We start from the raw sequence: 19,089 nt of genomic DNA, 5'->3' as shown, positions 1-19,089 counted from the left end.
CAGTGTAATACTCATTATAAAGTAATATTATTGTTGAAAGTTAAAATCAGTGCGCGAGTGAAAAATATTTGAATCGTAATTTTTATTATTCAAAAACTACTTGTTTTTTTTAAAAGCTAACGTTTAAAAATACATATATTTCAGAGTGTTTACTAACTAAAATTTTATCTCTCAAACTAAACATTTTAATTTTTTCAAAATTTCTAAAAACTTGAAATTAATGTAGCTTCAAATGTATTTTATTAATATTAATGTGTAAAAATTTATATAATTAATATTTTATTATATTACACAGAACGACAAATAAAAAATCGCGTATTTTATTTAATAAAACTGGTAGGCACCCTGATTTTGTATTTCAATTGATTCAAATATTTTGTGCAGAATTTTTTCGTGTGCTTCAAGATTGCAAGAGATGTCCAACCCTGTCTCCAGAATTTCAAACTAAGGTACATTTCAAAGTATTTAAGTAGAAATTAGATATTTTCATTTTTGTTATAAAAAAACAAAATTTTAGGTAGGGATAATAAGTAAACTACAATTTATAATAAAAATTCTGTTTATATTTCAATTGAATTAACGATTATTGTTTTTTTTACATAAATTAATATGCCGTATTACGTTACATGAACTTTAATAATATTTTAAATCTTGTTCTTTTTTTTACTAATTAGTTATATTTATTCTCGTAATCTTCTAACATAACTCTACATAATATAATTTATACCTATAATAAATTAAATGAATCAATTTCTCAACTTCTTATAAATTGGAAATGTTATTTTAAAGAATTATACAAGTACAAATGTACAAAATAAATTGTGTCGAATAAATTTTCGATAATTTATCTCTAGAAACAAGAATCGGATTGTTAAAAGTTTATTTTTTTAATCCAAATCGCTAATTTCAGTTGGATCTCCTCCCATGGCTTTCCAAAAAGCTGTAACTAATTGTTCTGCAGCAAGTTTTCTTTGATTTGAAGGCAAAGTAGCGGCATGTTCTTTCATTGCCATCAATTGCCCAAAAAGCTCCCCAAAATCAACATTTTCACTGTCCATTATTCCATCTGTTGAAATAATATTATTTACAATCGTTATATTTGGAACAATCTGATTTAGAGGGAAAGTCATACTTTTTTTAACTTTATAACAAAAATATATAAATATTTACTGACCAAAAACACTTTCCATTTGTAGTCTTTCTGAAATGTCAGGTTGAGCATCTAATTGGATATTTTCTATTTGTTCTCCAACTCGATTTACTTCTTCCCTTGATTTGGTTTCTGAAGTTTGATCTAAAACATTATAAACAATAGAAATGATTTTAAATTCCAACTAATGTGATTTAAAGGTAAATTTACACTTGATTACTTTTTAATGTCATATTTGACCACGTGTGTGCTTGCAAAGCCTCAATGATCCTTTCAATTCCGTAAGCATTTCTTCCTGATTCAAAATCATCCGTTTCTCCCTGTTCCAGTTCAACTAATTCAAATTTCTGTTGCATGCACCATTCGGTCACTAAACATTCGAATAATGGAAATCGTTAAATTTTAATAATTGATCGTTCTAGTAAGAACATCAATGAAAACAAAATAATTAACACGAGATTCTTACATTTTTCTTTAAGAGATGAATCTGTGATAGAATTACAGACGAATAAAAAAATTTCTACTTCCGAAAGGGATGGCATTTGCGATTTCCAAGTGTCTAAGTAGCATAAAGTTTCTTCCTAAAAATTATGTAATTTTTATTTTCTCATTTAAAAATTATTAAAACATTTGATAATTTTTCTCTCTCTTACTGCTTTCGGTTCATGATAGACGATTATGGCTTCAACTCCTTCAAATGAAATATTTGTCGGAAAATTTTCCATGGAAGAAATTAAAATTTGTGCTGTGTAATATTTGTTGTCTATGTTCCATAAATGATATTCTGTTTCTTCTTCTTTTAATAGTGGTTCCGCCCCTATCACTGTTTTACAAAGAAAAGAACATTACAATAAAAATGTCGAAAGTTTTATATAATAAAACAAATATTTTAGGTTATGTTTTGTGTATTTTTACTTACTTTTAGCGAGATCGACAGATTTATTTTTGACATCGCTAATAATTAATACCCGCGGCAAATCCTTTTTAATTACTGATTGATACATTTATATATAAGGTATTTTTATGACAGTTAGAAAGAAAAAAAATAGTGGGACTAGATTTTAAATAACTTTGAAATATGTTTTTGTAAGAAGTGAAATTTGCTTTTTCTTATAAAATGGCCAATAATGGTTTTATACAGTGTTTTCGATTCTAATCGAATTCTTAAATTTTATGTCACTTATTATTATTAATTATTTTAAACGTCTGACTTGATCTCAAAACAAATTCTAACCTTGTTTATGATTGTTACTTAGATGGTAAAGCAGACTGTTTAACAAGTGCTGACGTCTTTCATTTATACATTGAAGCAATGAAAGAAGCTTTCAATAGGGGCAATGTTCTTGTTTAAATATATTTTAATTACGTTTTAATATTTTCTGCATTATAGAAAATAACAATACATTTTTTATTGAATTGTCAAATTTGAGGAATTTACTAATACATTTTTTTAATTCATAAATAATTATTTTATTTTGTTTCTATCTTATTTGTAAAAAAATGTCTTGTCAACTGAATTTGCGAATTCATTAATTCTCATTTTATCATGTTACAAATATACCTATATTAGTTAAAAAATGTCAATAATTTATTTTTTAATTTCCTAGATGGAAAATATGTATTTGAATGTATATACCTATACATTTTTTTTCTCCCTTGAAACTTACGATCGATTTGCAATATTCGAGATGCTTCTTTTTTTTGCTCCTTTTCCGCAACTGTACGACATCCGGTTCTTTGTGACGCTTTCTATTTTTCTTCTCGCATGAAATGACACCTTACTTTACACGCCACTCGCATGACTTTCGCCCACTATTTCATTTTTGCATCTCCCCAATATATTGACTTCTATAAAGACGATAAACTGTTCGGGTATTTCATTTTTCCAAAGTTGAAACTGACTTATTTGATAACATGAAGGAAAAGTGTATGTTCTAATTTTAAAAATTGGATTAAAGAAAAAGGAAAAATTTTTTTCATTTCAAAAAGGACGGTTTTTTTAAAGAGAATCTTCTTCTCCAAATCTAGTTGATGATTTCTGAAAATTGTCTGCTTGTCTCCTGGCGTGTACCATTGCTTTTTATTACACTGTCGATGAGAATGTCAATTCTCCTAAAACTATATATATGATACTCTTCGTTTTACTCACGTATATATTTTCCTACTCCCAGTAGTATTTCGTCGATCTTTATCGTCAGCTTCAAGTTTGTTTGCTTGAAGCCACCAGAGATTTATTAAAATTAAAATTTTCATCAAATTTAAACTTTTTCAACTTTAAATTCATTTATGTACACAACTTTTAATTAACTTTCATTCTTGAGAATCTAAATTGAATTATTATAAACTACAAAAGTTCTTACTTTCCAATCCATTTTACAACTTTTAATTAATTATGGATTAATTTATTAGAGTATATTGATATGAAAGAGATTTTAAAAGTATAACAGACAACGGTTCATTAACGATTTTTATTTATAAAAACATTCGGTTTCGGAAAAATAATAAAGATTTATAAAAATACTTTTCATGTGTTAATATTATTATGTTATTTAGCTCAGGTTCATTAATTTATTTAAAGATTATCTTCCAATTTTATTATTATTTGCTTCTCATCCTATTTGATTTTCGCGCCATTTTCATAGTGGAGCATATTAATTTCTACACTGAAAAAAAAATTTATTTCATAAATAAAGTAAATATTTATTTAATAATAGTCAATTAATTTATTTCTGAAATAAGAAATAAATAAAAAGATGTGACATGTCCAATAATATATTAATAATTAATATATAGAAATTTAAAGTTAATAGGTAATAAAGATTTAATAAAGTCAGAAATGTAAAAAATATAAATCACAATAATTTGAAAAGAAGGTCAATCTCTTGAAAGATTTTATCTTAGAGGGTTGAAAATGGAACGAACAAGCCACTTTATATACTTAAAAGCTGCTATGAGAGCAGAAGCTTTTTAAAAATTGATAACTTTATATGAAAGTTCTTGGTTTGAAAAATATTATAAAAAAAATTAGACATAATTTTAAGTAACGTTATATATTTCTAACGTTCATAAACTCAATTCTAGAAAAAAATACGTTTGCCATCTATAGAAAACAATTTTTTTTTCAAATTAATATTTGCTAACTTCTCATTTTTACGGGCAATTTGTTTCTCAAGAAATCTTCTTTAAAAAAAGTTTTAATGAAACTTTTTCTTCTCTTTGCATAAAGTTCTTGAATATCAATCTTCTTCCAATCTTTAGTACATCGATACTATACGTCAATTCACGTTTAATAATATGTTTATTTCGAACTGTGAATTTAATAAATATAAACAAATTATATTATTTGCAACCAATCATAATGTATTTATAGTGACAGCGGTATAGGACTATAACTCTTTTGTTTAATTTTGATAATAAATTTTTATTTACCATATATAAATTATTCACATTTATAAAAACACAACTATTATTAATTTTCAAATTTATTTTGAAACTTTTCATATACAAATCTCCGTTTATTTAATTTTTCTTTAATAACGCTATTATCTTTAATATAATATATTTATATATAATATATAATTTTAATTATATTAAACTACATTTTAAGCGTCGATTATAACATTATTATATCAATCTGATATACACCTCTTAGATATTTCTTTTATATAATTTTTCTTCCAATTTTTATTATTTATTATTACTATAATTATAACATTATTGTTATTATTATTATTATTATTATTATTAATAATTTACATTACTTTGAAACTCAAAAATGAATAATCTTTGTGCATCAAATACTCAAGGAAACAGTTTTTAAGATTTTTGAATTTTAATAGAAAAAAAAATCTATGGAAAATATTTATTTCTGAATATTTTTGAGCTCAGAAATAATATAGAAAACGAGGGAAAATTTAATAAAAAATGAGTCTTCTTTCTTTTTTGATAGGAGGGAATGAAAAATATACATCTTTTGTATGTGAAAAATACATTCTCGACAATAGTACAATATTAAAAAAAATACAATAAGTTGAATGTAAATTATTTAACGTTCGCAACTCTTTGATATCATTCTCACAAGGGAATTTTTTAAATGAAATATTTTTTAACACACACACACACACACACACACACACACATATATATATATATATATATATATATATATATATATATATATATATATATATATATATATATAAATGTTTTCGCATCTCCGACGAAAAACTCTTCTTTTTCGATGTGTATAAAATGTTAAATTTTTGGTCTGCTTTATGTTATTTATACTGCGAAGACTGAATTCTTCTAAAATTCAAGAATGCGCTCAAATTAAGTTAAAAGTTTCATGACGGAGGTTTTAGAGTGGATCTCAAAAATTCTAGTATTTTCTACTTTCGCACAATTTTTACACAAATTTTTCCTAATTAGTCAAAATAAATTTATTTTACATTATAAAAATGATGATAAAGTTATAATTAAAAAGTTATTAATAAAATGTATAATAATTTTTTGATTTTAAAATAAAAGAATTTTTCATTTTGAAAATTTCTGTTACTCAAAGTTTATGAAATTTGAGACTATTTTAAGAACCACTCTGATAAAGTATTTATATATAATTTTCAAAGTCCGACAACCATTTGCTATCATTTTAGTAATACGTACCAAAATTTTTTTTATTCCACACTTTTTAAATTTTATTTTTCTGTCTTTGTTCTCAATGAGACTTGAGCAAAGTATATTTGTATATTTTCGTTGCAAGAGTTAATCAGTTTAATTGTGACAATAAAATGAACTCGTGAAAATGTAATATTGTTCCTGAAAAATTACTTTTCATTTCTTATTTATTGTTCCTTCTTTTTATTAAGTCAAATAAATCTCATATTTTAATTACATATTCTATTGTTAATTGTATCATAAGCGATGAGCTTATTTGTTTAACTATTATATTATTTTTTGCTTTCGTGGATTTTATATATAAATTGAATTGATTTTAGCTGAATGAGTAGAATCATTTAAAGAATTTTTTTTTTCATTCTATATAAAAAATGGTACGTCTCCTTTTAATGCGATCGAATTCATTAACTCACCAACCAAAATGTTAAATTACTTATATATTCAGTTTTAATATTGTCTGTGTTATTAATATTATCATTATTATATTTATAATTTAATAAATTATTTAAATTTATAACTTCTGTAGAATTCAGTCAAAATTCTCTAAATTTCACAATGTTTAAAAATTTTACTTTTTTTGGATAAGTCAAATAATTATTTTTGATTTATTTGTTTATTGTAAAATATATGTGTATGTACACTGAAAAAAATGTATTTGATTCAAAAATCGGTTACTTGACTATATCAAATAAATATTTATTTAATTATTATTTGAGTTACCTAATTAGATGGTATTTGTTTAAAATACAGAAATTATTGGTCCAAATACAGTTTATTTAATTGAAATAAAAATTATTTGGTTCAAGTAATTATTTATTTGATAATAGTCAAGTAACCTATTATTTAAATGAAATAAATTTTTTTCAGTGTAATTAGGAAAATTTGTTGATTTAAAAATATTTTAAAATAATTAACTGTATTAATTTTTTTCTTAATTTAGTGAATAAAATGAGAAATGTAAAGAAGGGTGACTTTTATTTCTCGCCACTTTATTTGGTGGAATTATATCGACTTTTTCTCAAAAGGTTAATAAATATGTCGCTAGAAGGGTTGTTGAGTAAAAAAATTGGATCGTTAGGTCCTCATCGAAAGAAATTTTTTTAAAGGGGATAGCAAAATGGTTGTCGAACTCTCCTGTGCTAGACTTGAGTAACTTGGGTCACAGTGTGATTGGTCCCCGTATTTCCATTATTTTCACCGTGCAATGGAACTGGAAGCCACCTGCCGAAAAGTTTCCTTTTGCAGAAAAGTTGTTTAAAGGTCATCCTAAATTGTCGACTCATCGCGCAATAAAGAATGAAATTGATGGCTGAGTTTATCAGGGCCAGTATGTCCATCACTTCACCTGTTGAATATAACAAAAAAAGTCATTAATTTCATTTTTCGTTCAATCAATTCTTTACTAATTAGCGACATTTAATAAAACATTACATTTTTCATTATTGATTAATTTAAAAACTAAGTTGCATACCCTACTCTGTATGTACTACACATTTTTTATGTGTAAAAATAAATAACATAATAATAACAGAATCATGTTTCATAAAATATGCAACTCTAGTTTTTTAATTATTTTTCTTTGGAATATCTGCATCATCAAATGAACACACTTTAAATTTAATTAAATTTCATCGTGTACACATTTACATGTACAATGTTTATGTGGTTGTTGTAGATTTAAAATACAAATCCGTCGTATATAGACGAGAGTTCGACAAGTTTGAGTCGATTAAAAGTTTTATGCAAAATGTCGATAGTATCACACCTCAACTTACTTGAAAACTTTCCAATCTCTACTCTTATTCATCCCGTTAGCTATTTATTATTTATCTTCTTTGATTAATAATTCTAATAGAAGAAATTTTAGATTAAAGATTTTTTTCTAATAATCAATAAAGAAAAATTGTATCTGTTTATCATATATACGTGAATAAGAGAATCTAAAAAGTTTATAATTTTTTTAATACACATCCAGTGTAATTATGCCGTATATGCAAAATTGAAAAATATGCATATTTTCTAGGTGCATGCATTATTTATGATTCTTAGTTTCGTATCAATCTCGTATATAAAACGATATTTCGATAAAAACCGAAAAGTTATTTTTAAAAAAATAAATTTTTGTATTAAAGTTTTTTTTAATGCAATTATATTTTTATTTTTATTCCCTAATCTTGAAGTAATGTAATCAAAATTCATGAAACAAAAAAAACGTGAAAGAAAAAAGAAATATTAATATCGGTTATAAATATAGTTTAGCAACTGAAATTTTTAGAAAACTTAACATATTAAATAAACTCTTGAAATTCTGCGTCTTTATAAAAAATTTTATTTTAACAAAAAAAAGTGTATTTGAAGTAAAGAATTCAAAATTTGCAATGCTTTTTTGAATAGAAATATTTTAATTAAAAAAAAATTGTTAAGTACGTTTATTATAATTTACACTAAAGTATATAAAATATTCTTTATCTTGAGATAGTTTATAGATAGGGAACTTAGTTAAAATTATCAAGATAAAAACAAAGTTCCAAGGTAATAATTTAATTAAACTGATAATAATCATTTTTGATTTGAATATAAATTTTCACTAGATTAATAAATATGATGTAGGATTTTAATTATAGATGGTGATTTAAATGATTGCGCGTTTAAGTGATTACAGAATTTTATTCTACTTTTTAAGTTTGTTTTCCTTTTTTCCTATCTTGGCAATTCTTGAAAGAATCTTATAGAACTTGTGTTTCCTATTGTCCAATTAGTACTGGATACAACGTTAATTGCGTTCTGAGGCTGCCACAGAAAATATCGTTTTCGACATTCTTGTTGTGCAGTCGAACACTAAATGGAATATAACGTAAATTATGCGGAAACATATTACGTTTTTCTGCAAAAAAGTAAATTTGAAAAAAAGAAAAAAATTTATTATATTCATATAAAATAAATTGGAAAATGATATTGTATAATATGGAAGTTAGATTATTAGAATTTTCAAAATTTACAATTAATATTAACTTTTTTTTATTGTATTGTTAAAGAAGATTATATGATAAAAGTAATTTAAAATCGCGTGTTCTCGTTGAATTGTGAACATTAATTGTATTTGTAGAAAAATATGAGGAAGATTGGAAACAATGAGCGCTTTCGAATGAAAAACGATATTTTTTTTGGTAAATGGTTATCACTTTCTGTTCCATTTTATATTTCACGTCAATATTTTAGTAACACGTTGTTGTGAATTTTTATTGGTTTATTAAGTCAAACCAAATCCAATGATAGAAATTTGATCTTTTTAAATGTTTTTTTCTTATTCTTCTATACGAGATATTTGTTGTGATAAATTAAAAGTGGTATAGTATAGAAAAACTCTTTTATACAAAATTGAGCAGAATCCAATGGGAATAAATCATTTCTATAGACCAAATTTTTATTGTATATCCATATCATGCATGGTACGATACGTAATGTGAAAATTAGTAACATATGACTAAAAAAAAACAAGTAATACTAATACTAAAAGGAATATAATGTATAAAAATATTAATGTGAAATTAGTTATAGTAAAATATAAATAAGGGAAATGAAAAAATATATATCGTTGAATTAGCAGAATAGAATTTTTTTTGTTGATGTAACCAATTATTTTCGAAAATAAGAACATCTATTTCTTGAATGAATTGGTGTGTGTAACTTATAATCAGGAACTAAAAATTCACACGAGGTCACGCGATTTCCATTGGATTTCACCTTCAAGTGAATGTATAGTATGAATGGCTCCAAAGGGAAAATTACACATGGGGTGTGGTCGACTTTTTTTTCTAAAACTTGTTTTTTTCTAAAAACTTAAAGGTTCTTCATGAATTCAAATAACCAGTTTTTTAAAACTCTCGATTCTAAGAAATTCTTTAACACATGTTCTTCTAAATTAAAGAATGTTTACCTTGTAATCTTTTATACAGCTGTTTGAAAATATTGTAAATTTTCTAAACAGTTGCACCCTTTAGATTAGTTGAACATAAAGAGTTAATTTCGAAGAAAAAAAATGTATATTTACTGAAACTTAATAGGTGTAGGGGGTTGTTTTGTGTAGGGTGAAAAAGTTTCGTGTCGTGAAATAATCCCCTCAGGTGATTTGTTACTCCGCACTATAAATTAAGTCCTTTGAGGTTTAGGTGAAAGTTACCTATATATATATTTACTTTTCGTGGACACACTTAATTTCCGTCAGTGCTATGACTCTAATTGAAATGGATCTACAAACTTTGGACTTATTCCAAGGCAGTAAAAACTTGAACGCGTTTAGATATAAAAGTTATTGTTTTTATAAGCTTTAGCTAATAATATTTTATTGATAACGAAATACACTTTATTATACTCAATACTTCAAATATAGGGTGAAGTGATGACTTTTAATCCAATTGATTGATTGATCTATGGAGAAATTTATTAACACGCGCACCTGAATGTAATTTCTATCTCATTAAAATTTCTCGAGAATAAAATTTTTGAAACTAAATATAAAATTAATTAGAAGTAGAGCACAAGTGGGAAAATAAATCATTCAGGGGAATATTTGTATTGTCAATGAAAAATTTTCTTAATTAAAATTTTTGCAGTAAAGTGCAATAAAGACAATACAACCCTTTTAATTGTCTATGCTACTGAAATGAAGATGAAACTTGACGTTCATTATTGAAAATTGCATAAAAGAGCTCCAAGTATCAATAAAGAACACACTTTCCATCGTCCAAGTGTGAAATTTAGATTTATAGATAGGATGATTAATGTTAGAATTTTTCAATCGTGAGGTAGGAATAAAATTATCTTCCAGCAAGTTATTTAAATATGTACGTGATTTATGTGCGATTTTCATAAGTCATAAATATTGAAAAATTTAGTTGATTCTGATATTAGGTAAATTTATGAGCACTTTGTGAAAAATTGTCCCATTCATTGGACTTTAATTAATTTCATCTCTTTTTTTATTAGAATACAGATTTTTCGTGTCCAGATTTTGATATAAAATTGACATTTTTTCTGACAAATTAAATAATTTTTCTACACTTTGAAGTAAATTAGCAAAACAAGTTTTTGATTCTATGAAATTTTTCCTTTTTCGTCGAATACTCTCGCACCACATAAATTTGACATTATATTATGAAAGAATTTAAAAAGTATTGGGAAAAGTTGTAGAGTTTTTAAATGATTCAGATTTAGAAGCTTCTGAGGAAAATAAACTAGAGAGGTATTTGCAAGAAAATTGTTTTAGCAAAGTTAAGAAGCCTCGAGAAATAGCAATTATTAAAAATAGTGTAGGACATTAAATTACCTATTAAAATAATGACAAATTTTAGAAAAACGGTACAAGATTCAAATGCTTTAAAAATTAGAAGATGAATTTCTTTGAGAAAATAAATTTTATTTATAGTTTTATTTGTTGTTAAAAACAACTTTTTAGTCTAGCACCCATAACGGAATTATTTGTATATAAGCGTAGTTTTTTAATATATGTTTGATATAATTGTGATATATTTTATTATTGAAAAAAGTAAGTTTCAAACTTTTATTTTCACATCGGATATTACACGGGATGAGTTTATCACATTATTTTTCACGGACAAATGGAGAGGTAAAAGCGAGCTAGGGTACAATGATATGAAATGGGAGGAAAAAGTTTTGAAATCGATGTGTACGCAGTGAATTCAGTTGTCGGTATCATGAGACCAACTTGAAATAACTCAAGTCGATGGGATACATTTTCCCTAGTAGTTGAAAAAGTTTTTGCTCACTGGAGAATAGAACAATCATTGGTGTAAATACATATACACGTGCAAGTGTCGCGCAGGTTTTTCGTCCATCTCGAAAAGTGTGTGCTTTTTCATGATACCTTCGAATTGCTCCTAACCTTCAATGATTCCATAACCCAAAGCTGCTTCAATAACCCGCTATTGTTGCTATTTCATACACGTACACTCTTTAATGCGATAATAAGTAAAAAGTTAAATCCCAAAATTCATTTTCCAATTTTCTATAAAACTCAATTTATAATACCTTTTGCAATAAATAGGTTAAAAATTTTCCACTCGTTTAATTAATACTAAAAAATTTTTTTACGTTAAACAAAGATTGATATCATTAAAAATTCCTGATATTTCCCAATTAAATGGACATGTTTTGATGTAATATAAGGCACGGTTAATTGAATCATAAACTTGAAATAATTCTAGAGATGACATTTATGTCTTCCAATTACTATGCCAATCTGTGTTTAACGCGCTTACATTGTCAATAACATTAAGCAAACTGCGATGAAAGGAATAAAAATTTTATTGATCAAACACAATAATATTCTACTTTTGATATAAAACAATTTTCCATTCGGAAAACCATAAAGAAAATTGCAAAACGTAATTATATATTCTAGACTGTAAAAACCTTTTTCTAATTTAAATAGATAAGAAAAACGTTTTTTATTTTGTTACATACTTGAAAAGAAAGCAGATATTAGATTAGACATAAACAGAATAAACAAACTGAGAAAATAAATGATAACTGAAAAAATGACTGCAATGTGATAATTCCATTTGTTGTTTCAGTCTAATAGTGAAGTGTAATTATTTTTTATACTAATATATTTGTCTTATATCAAATCTTGATGTAAATAAAGAGAGGATTCGAGAATTTAGCAGAAATAGGGAACATTTTGATTAAATAGTGTTTCATTAAGTAAGGGAAATGTGGGCAAGGAATAAAGGTATAAATGAGTCTTTTATTCTTTTGGAATAATATAGAAGAGAGTTCGATTTTTCTCGGGTGATAAAGTGGCCAATAGGGCTTACGATTTTATAGGATCTCTCAGACATGTATGGGAAACACCGAAAAGAGAACGATTTGTAAGATTCGCTGGAGTGCGTTTCCAAGACTCTCAAGCAATCGTTGAATTGAGAAAAAAGATAGTGATATTGTTGATTTGCGACTAAAAAAAGAAAATCTAGAAATCGCTCTTTTGTGGGTAATATCGTTTTTTACAGTGATGGGCTTCTTTTATTAATGAGACTTTTTTCAATCAAAAGAACAACTAACAGAAATGAAGCCAAATAATATTTGTCAAAAACTGTTGTTTTTGTAAAGTCTCAGTTCTCAAGAAAGACTCCTGTAATGTTTAAGAAACACTTTTTTTAATTCAACGATTTAATGGTAACTACAGTAATTTGGTACATGGCCTTAATGTTCTTTCAAAGCGATTAAGAGAAGAATAGATGTGCCAGATACTATTTCAGAGATAAATGACGATTATTTAAACTTGTCCACTTGTTTTAGACTTTGATTGTATCTACGGTAGAAAGCTCGTTTATTATTTTCTCTCTCGCTCGCAGTTACAAGAATAAAAATGTTTCTGATGATCACCAAAAAAGTCAACATCTTTGAATAAATAGAAAATTACTAAAAATATATGTCTTCATTTTACTCAACTGAAGTTTAATAAACTATTTTAATATTTTTTTCATGTAAAATCGATTTTGATAAGAAATGTAGAACTTGTGAGTTTCCTGGAAAGTCCTAGATATGTTGAACGCGCATTTCTTTACAGACAGATCCGTCTCATCGAAGATATAAAGTGCTTTGTCGGCACGTAAAGCTTGGCAATTCAAACGAAAAGAAGTAAGCTACCTATACGCGTTCAACCCTCTTATACTACTTGACAAAAATCATGCCACAAATCGGAAGCTCGGTACGGATCAGAAATCTTTTTGTCTATTTACTCATCAAAGGAACTTTCTTGTTGAGTTCACTTTATACAGAACTAAAGAGGGATTTTTGACTTGTATGTACTTTCACGTTAAGTTCTTTTCTTTTATATGAATATTTTTTTTATTTTTACTTATGAGCAGTTATGAATATTTATTAATAATGTTAATTAATATTAAAACTTATTGTAGTAGTTTTAGTATTAAAAATAGATGGGAAAATGATTTTTTTATGGAAAGTTTCTACGTGATTAATATTTCAGTTTATGTGAATTGATTTAGTAAGCATAAATTTTTAATTGCGAGAAAGTAGGAGGAAAACTGATCTCGATACGAAAATTGCTTTGACTGTAATAAATCATGAGAAATTCTGCTCTGAGGCTGCAATCTCGACGCTCTTATTTAAGCCCGAGTAGATAAATATTTGTCATTAAAGAAAAGTATAGATGAGGCTCAAGTGTAAGGAAGAAGAGAAAAAAGATTAATCTAAATTGAAATCGTATTTTTCTACAATTGAATAATCACTTTTGCAATTTCTTTATTGTGACAAAGCTTGAGGCTCCCGATAAAATAATAGAACGAAAACCATTTATAGAGCGGAAATTGCATAACAAAAAGAAAATGAATAGAAATGATTTCATTTACATTTATTTTTAATTATTTGAATTTTTTCAAATTAGAGCGATATGGCGAAGAATATTAATAAATAAAATAACTTTTTAAACATTATTTTTAATATTAATCTACTTGAGCAATGACTGGAACGTACTGAATATTTAATGAAAGTGAACCAATGAGGAAGATATAATTAATACGAAATTACTGATAATAGAGTAATTAAATCTAGAATTATTTTATATTTTAGAAGTGAATAAAATGAAATGATCCACTCAGTTGATAAGAGAATTCAAAAGGTTGAGTGCGCTTGCTGATAAAATGAATTTTATTCAGTTCAGTTTAAACCTGAATTCTGGAAATTACATCAATCTTCATTAGCGAATGGCGAGTAAATAATTTTTTGCTATAGTAAATTTTGTGAGAAAAAATTGTTTGACATATATATTCTTTTAATTTTTTTCCCTAAAAGCATATGGTAATGCTTGGGAATTTATCACATCGCAAAGTTTATTTTAGGACAATTTTAGAGACAATTTGCATGTCTAGAATTAAGAAAACAACCAACCCCTAGAGGGCAAGGAAATGAATTTATGCTCTCATAAGTACAAATATTGTATTTAATAAAATTAATGTAGAATTTAATTACTTTAATTTATATTAGAATTAAAGTTGTAACAACGTTTTTCAAATTGCCTTCATAAAAGTTAGATTAGAAAACATTTTTCAAAACTAAAAGATGGAAAAGGTAAAATTAATTAAAATTATTTATTAGTAACTGATTTTGAATAAAAACTACTTAACAAATTAAGGGTAATAGTGTAGTCTTTGAATCTCTCAGCTTTAAGTTTTGCGTCGTTAGTCACTGAAAATAGGAATAGTTTCGGGACATTGTACAGTGGATATTCATTTTTAACCTCGGGCATATCCCCTTAGAGCATTTGTTTATTATTCATATTATTATCGCTTCGGGTGCGTTACAAAATAAAGTTTTCGTCAAGTAATTATTCTAAAATTAAGTGGAACATCTGCCCACTTTAGTTTATTATCTTTGTATTTGGTTATAATAGTTCAAGAGTTGACCCCTTTGTGCATAAAGTTTATTATAAAAATATAAAGCAAAGAAAAAATTTCATATTAAAATAGCGAGAAACAAATAATTTGAAATAATAAAATATAACGTGTCTGTATGTATAAAAAAGTGAACAACACTAATACATGAGTAAATAATAAACAACGAGTTGAATATGTGTTTGGAAATCAGTTAAGGCCATTAGAGGTAATAATAATATAGCAAACAAAGAAGACATTTCCGAATCCTATTATAATTCCATTTTCGGTTTCACCCTCTGTTTCCCTAGATCGCTCACCCCAACTATGATCCCCAACATCACATATCACAATCCCTTTCAGAAATTTTTCATCATGAAATGAACAAAGCCACTTACCAAGGTTTATGTAGCATTTTTTAAAGAACTTTGGCCCAAGAATAACGCTAAGTAGTCCCAGGACTCCTTGAGGGAATTCTGTGAGTAAAAACAGGAGTAATATAGCCAATAGCATCTTTGTAGTTCTATCAGTCTGTTTCTCCTTGTCCATCAGTCTCGAAGATTTTCGTTTTTTCTTTTTGCTACTGCAAAATTCTGCAGACACCTCTTCACTCTTGACCATTGTTGCTTCGGCGAGTTTTTTCCTCCTTTTTTTCGCTTCCATTAGAGCCAGAATCAACCTGAGACTCAAGATGGTCAACGCGAGACATGGTATCAATTTAATAACCACACTATACATCCAGAAGTTCAGCACCTTAGCGGTATCACTGAGGGATACAACAAAAATTGTTCCATTCGTGATACCTTCCGGAAGGGTAGTCTCGTTGTAAAGAGAATTATTAACATATTGCCCATCGGAATCGAACAATTGTCTTCTCTCTTGAATGCTAGTGGTCACATAAAGGGGCACACAAATTAGGGGACATATCAGATAGGCACTCACTATTGCCACGATGCTTCGGTGATAGCTGCACCACTCCCGATTTCTTTGAGGATGTGCCACGGCAATGTAGCGCCAAACCGCCAGAGTGACGGTCAACCAGATGGAAATTGTGTGGAAGACTTGGGCAAAGAGGGCATGAAAGAGGACGAAAACCGTCCATCCATAAGTGAAGGTGTTCTTGGGAGGTCGGAAATATAGGTATGAATGTATTGCATAAGGGATGTACTCTAACATCACTAATAAATCAGCAACTGCCAAACCGGTGAGGATGGCATTTGTTGCAGAACACATTTCCTTTCGGGTTAGAACCGCGATATTTAGGCCGTTGGCAATTGAGCCGAATGCACAAACCAAGAAACTGGCCCAGCCATGAATTGCTATATATTTGGTGTGGAAGGTGTCCAACCAACCAACGCATTGTGACTCGAATGTCGAATTCATTTTTCCTCTTTTTTCTAATTGTTATTTTCTTTTTTTCAAATTATCCAAATTTCTTTGTCATTTCCCCGTGTTTTTTCTTTGTTGTAATGATTGTTCGTTGCTGATGACAATACATTGTAAGTGACGAATTGTCATCGTAGGCCATTTATTAGCAATTCCTATTATCAATTGCGTTTTGTTGTAATACAACACAATTTTGTTTTACAATTAGTGCTGTCATCTGCACGGTAGCATAAGATTATCTAAAACATATCATCATTACCAATAAGTTTGATCCCCCCTTTGCACATTCCACAGTTGATTCATACGTTTCAAAATTAACCATTTTCGAATAATTCACAATCTCTATTTATATTAATAATGTGCAGTTTTAATATTAAATATATTGTTACGAGAACATATTCTATTATATAAGAATTTGTTTCTTAAAAACTTGCCACGTGAATAATTTCTACTTTTATCATTTAAAAGTATATGAATAATGAATGAGAAGGGTGCATTTCTTTTAATACACTCGTTTCCTTCAACGACTATTGCTTCTTTGAACTTGAGGGCTGCTTTAAGTAGGGAGTCACCTACTTGTAGAGCAATTTTCACTATTAGGGAAGGGATGAAAAAAATGACGTCGGAAATCTCTATATCCATCGAAACGTCCTTATCAGATATTCACATATTAACGTCAATATGGGGGATTCTTATATTTTGAAATCCCTGAATAAAACCTGTATCTCACATACTTATTATTATTATTATTATTATTATTATTATTATTATTATTATTATTATTATTATTTTGTCACTGTCCTAAATCGAAATTCACTTCCTTAAGGAAGACAACTTTCATAGATCATCTTTTACTGTTCACTTGTGAATTAAAAATTATCATCTCAATTTTTTTTGTTACATTTTTATCTCTTGCTTTATAAATTGTTTAATCATTTATAATGTTGGATTTAGCAATTTTAAAGAACTGTTTATTTTTTAAATGTAGTGTTCATTGTGATAATTTTTTTTTATTTTTTTAGTTTCATTGTGAAACTTTTATACTAGCAATGTAATAAAAATAATGCGACCCGAAGTCTTTGCAAACGGTATTAGATTATCGCGATCGAGCGTGCGGGAGTCGAATGAGTAGTAAAAGAGCGTCGCGACGCTTTGCAAGCATGAGTCTCGTGCTTGGAGTCTCTCTAGACGCGCCTGCGTTGTTCGGATTGTGTCACTCATCCACCCTTGTGATATCTCTTTCTCTCCCTTACACACAACGCGTATACTGTTTTGTTCTCAAGTTATCCCCCCTCATCTCTTTTCTCTGCTTCCTCACCAAAGCACAAGCTCACCTGCGCTTCTATGCTATATATGGAATACACATCAGCAAGAGTTTGTGCCTCACTGATGGACACGTTTTATGGTTTTAATCAGGCGAATGACTCGCATGAGTTTGCTGCTAGGTTTTTCATATTTTACAGCATGTCTCCCACCAACCCTACTATAATTAAGAAATCAACACACGTGGAAGAGCTTGAAATATGTTCGCTTGTAATATGTGCAAAACTAGAAATGGAATTTTTTTCTCTCTGCCTGAGAAATTCCTGTGTATCTAGTGTATTTTTTTTTAAAGAGAATGAAAATGAATAAATTTCAACTTTTAGTTCGAATATAGGAAAATATTAAAAGCGACAATTGCGACTGTCAGATTAATTCCGGCTCAAAAAAGCGTTCTAATTTTATTACAGTTTGACGTTTTGAGGTATTTCATTAGTACAGAGTGTCATCAACTATTTTAGAAATCGTCACTGACATTGATACTATTAATTAACCGACAAAATTTTGTCCTAATTCAGAAACAAGAACCAGACTATACTTTTTCGATGCATTTTGAGTCAGTAGTCAGTACCATTGTATGGTATTAAAGTTGCCATTCATCACAGTTTCATAAAATATAGAAAAATCTCCTTGTAGCTAATAGAAATTATTAAAGTAAAATTTGTGGAAAAAGTGAATTTTCTGAGTATATTCCCGTTTCGTAATTATCTGTTATATATGAAAGTGTCTTAATTATTTTAATTATTTCAACAGTTCCTAACTGGATGCCATTATTTCAGACTCGGACTGACGGAATAGTGTAGCTATGTTAAAACTTCTTCAAAAGAGGCAGAGATTAGAGTAATTATTTGGGTAAAGTAATTCAAGTTAAATGCAGGTTTTACTTGAAATTCACGGTGTTATTCAAAATTTTTATCTTAATTAAAAATTTAATTTCCTTACATTAAGTTATTATTCAAGTTTGGCGACAAGAACTTTTAATATAATTATTATTGTCATGAAATTTTCTCCACAAATAAAATTGTGCATAATTATAATGATGAATTTCCGTGCAAGTTTTCAAGTACATTATTTTGGAGTGTGAAAGGAAAATTGTTTACTTTCGTTCATTTAATTCAATGTCTAAATAGAGAACGTCACTACCAATGT

General features: G+C 27.4%; 2 protein-coding genes and 1 long non-coding RNA gene across 3 annotated transcripts in view; 1 reads left to right on the top strand and 2 right to left on the bottom strand.

Annotated features, from left to right (window-relative positions):
- Positions 1-306: 306 nt before the first annotated feature.
- LOC127278292 (uncharacterized) overlaps positions 307-19,089 on the top strand; it is a 54,878-nt gene continuing 36,095 nt past the window's right edge. Inside the window, exon 1 of the long non-coding RNA XR_007842471.1 lies at positions 307-449. This is a non-coding gene — a long non-coding RNA (uncharacterized LOC127278292). The remainder of the gene's footprint in view (positions 450-19,089) is intronic.
- Positions 760-2,396, bottom strand: LOC127278284 (alpha- and gamma-adaptin-binding protein p34-like). Its single transcript, XM_051299926.1, has 6 exons — positions 2,070-2,396; positions 1,804-1,973; positions 1,617-1,731; positions 1,371-1,520; positions 1,175-1,294; positions 760-1,066 (listed from the first exon to the last, which is right to left on the bottom strand). The coding sequence occupies exons 1-6, from the start codon at positions 2,152-2,154 to the stop codon at positions 888-890; spliced, it is 819 nt and encodes a 272-aa protein (XP_051155883.1). The 5' UTR covers positions 2,155-2,396; the 3' UTR covers positions 760-887.
- Positions 4,764-17,763, bottom strand: LOC127278280 (G-protein coupled receptor dmsr-1-like). The gene is made up of 2 exons (XM_051299921.1): positions 15,633-17,763; positions 4,764-7,169 (listed from the first exon to the last, which is right to left on the bottom strand). The coding sequence occupies exons 1-2, from the start codon at positions 16,615-16,617 to the stop codon at positions 6,964-6,966; spliced, it is 1,191 nt and encodes a 396-aa protein (XP_051155878.1). The 5' UTR covers positions 16,618-17,763; the 3' UTR covers positions 4,764-6,963.

The sequence above is a fragment of the Leptopilina boulardi genome, unplaced genomic scaffold (assembly GCF_019393585.1).
Source record: "Leptopilina boulardi isolate dan_hultmark-lab unplaced genomic scaffold, ZJU_Lbou_2.1 LbouV2_202, whole genome shotgun sequence".
NCBI lineage: Eukaryota > Metazoa > Arthropoda > Insecta > Hymenoptera > Figitidae > Leptopilina > Leptopilina boulardi.
Note: the sequence above shows the minus strand (reverse complement) of the source record. Positions and strands in the feature narration are given on the sequence as shown.

Excerpts from the sequence above, each read along its gene's own strand:
- LOC127278284 (XM_051299926.1), bottom strand. The coding sequence starts at position 2,154 with ATGTATCAATCAGTAATTAAAAAGGATTTGCCGCGGGTATTAATTATT. Across the intron at positions 1,732-1,803 it reads TCTATCATGAACCGAAAGCA|GAAGAAACTTTATGCTACTT; the intron begins GTAAGAGAGAGA and ends CATAATTTTTAG. Across the intron at positions 1,295-1,370 it reads GTCAAATATGACATTAAAAA|ATCAAACTTCAGAAACCAAA; the intron begins GTAATCAAGTGT and ends ATAATGTTTTAG.
- LOC127278280 (XM_051299921.1), bottom strand. The coding sequence starts at position 16,617 with ATGAATTCGACATTCGAGTCACAATGCGTTGGTTGGTTGGACACCTTC. Across the intron at positions 7,170-15,632 it reads AAAATGCTACATAAACCTTG|GTGAAGTGATGGACATACTG; the intron begins GTAAGTGGCTTT and ends TATATTCAACAG.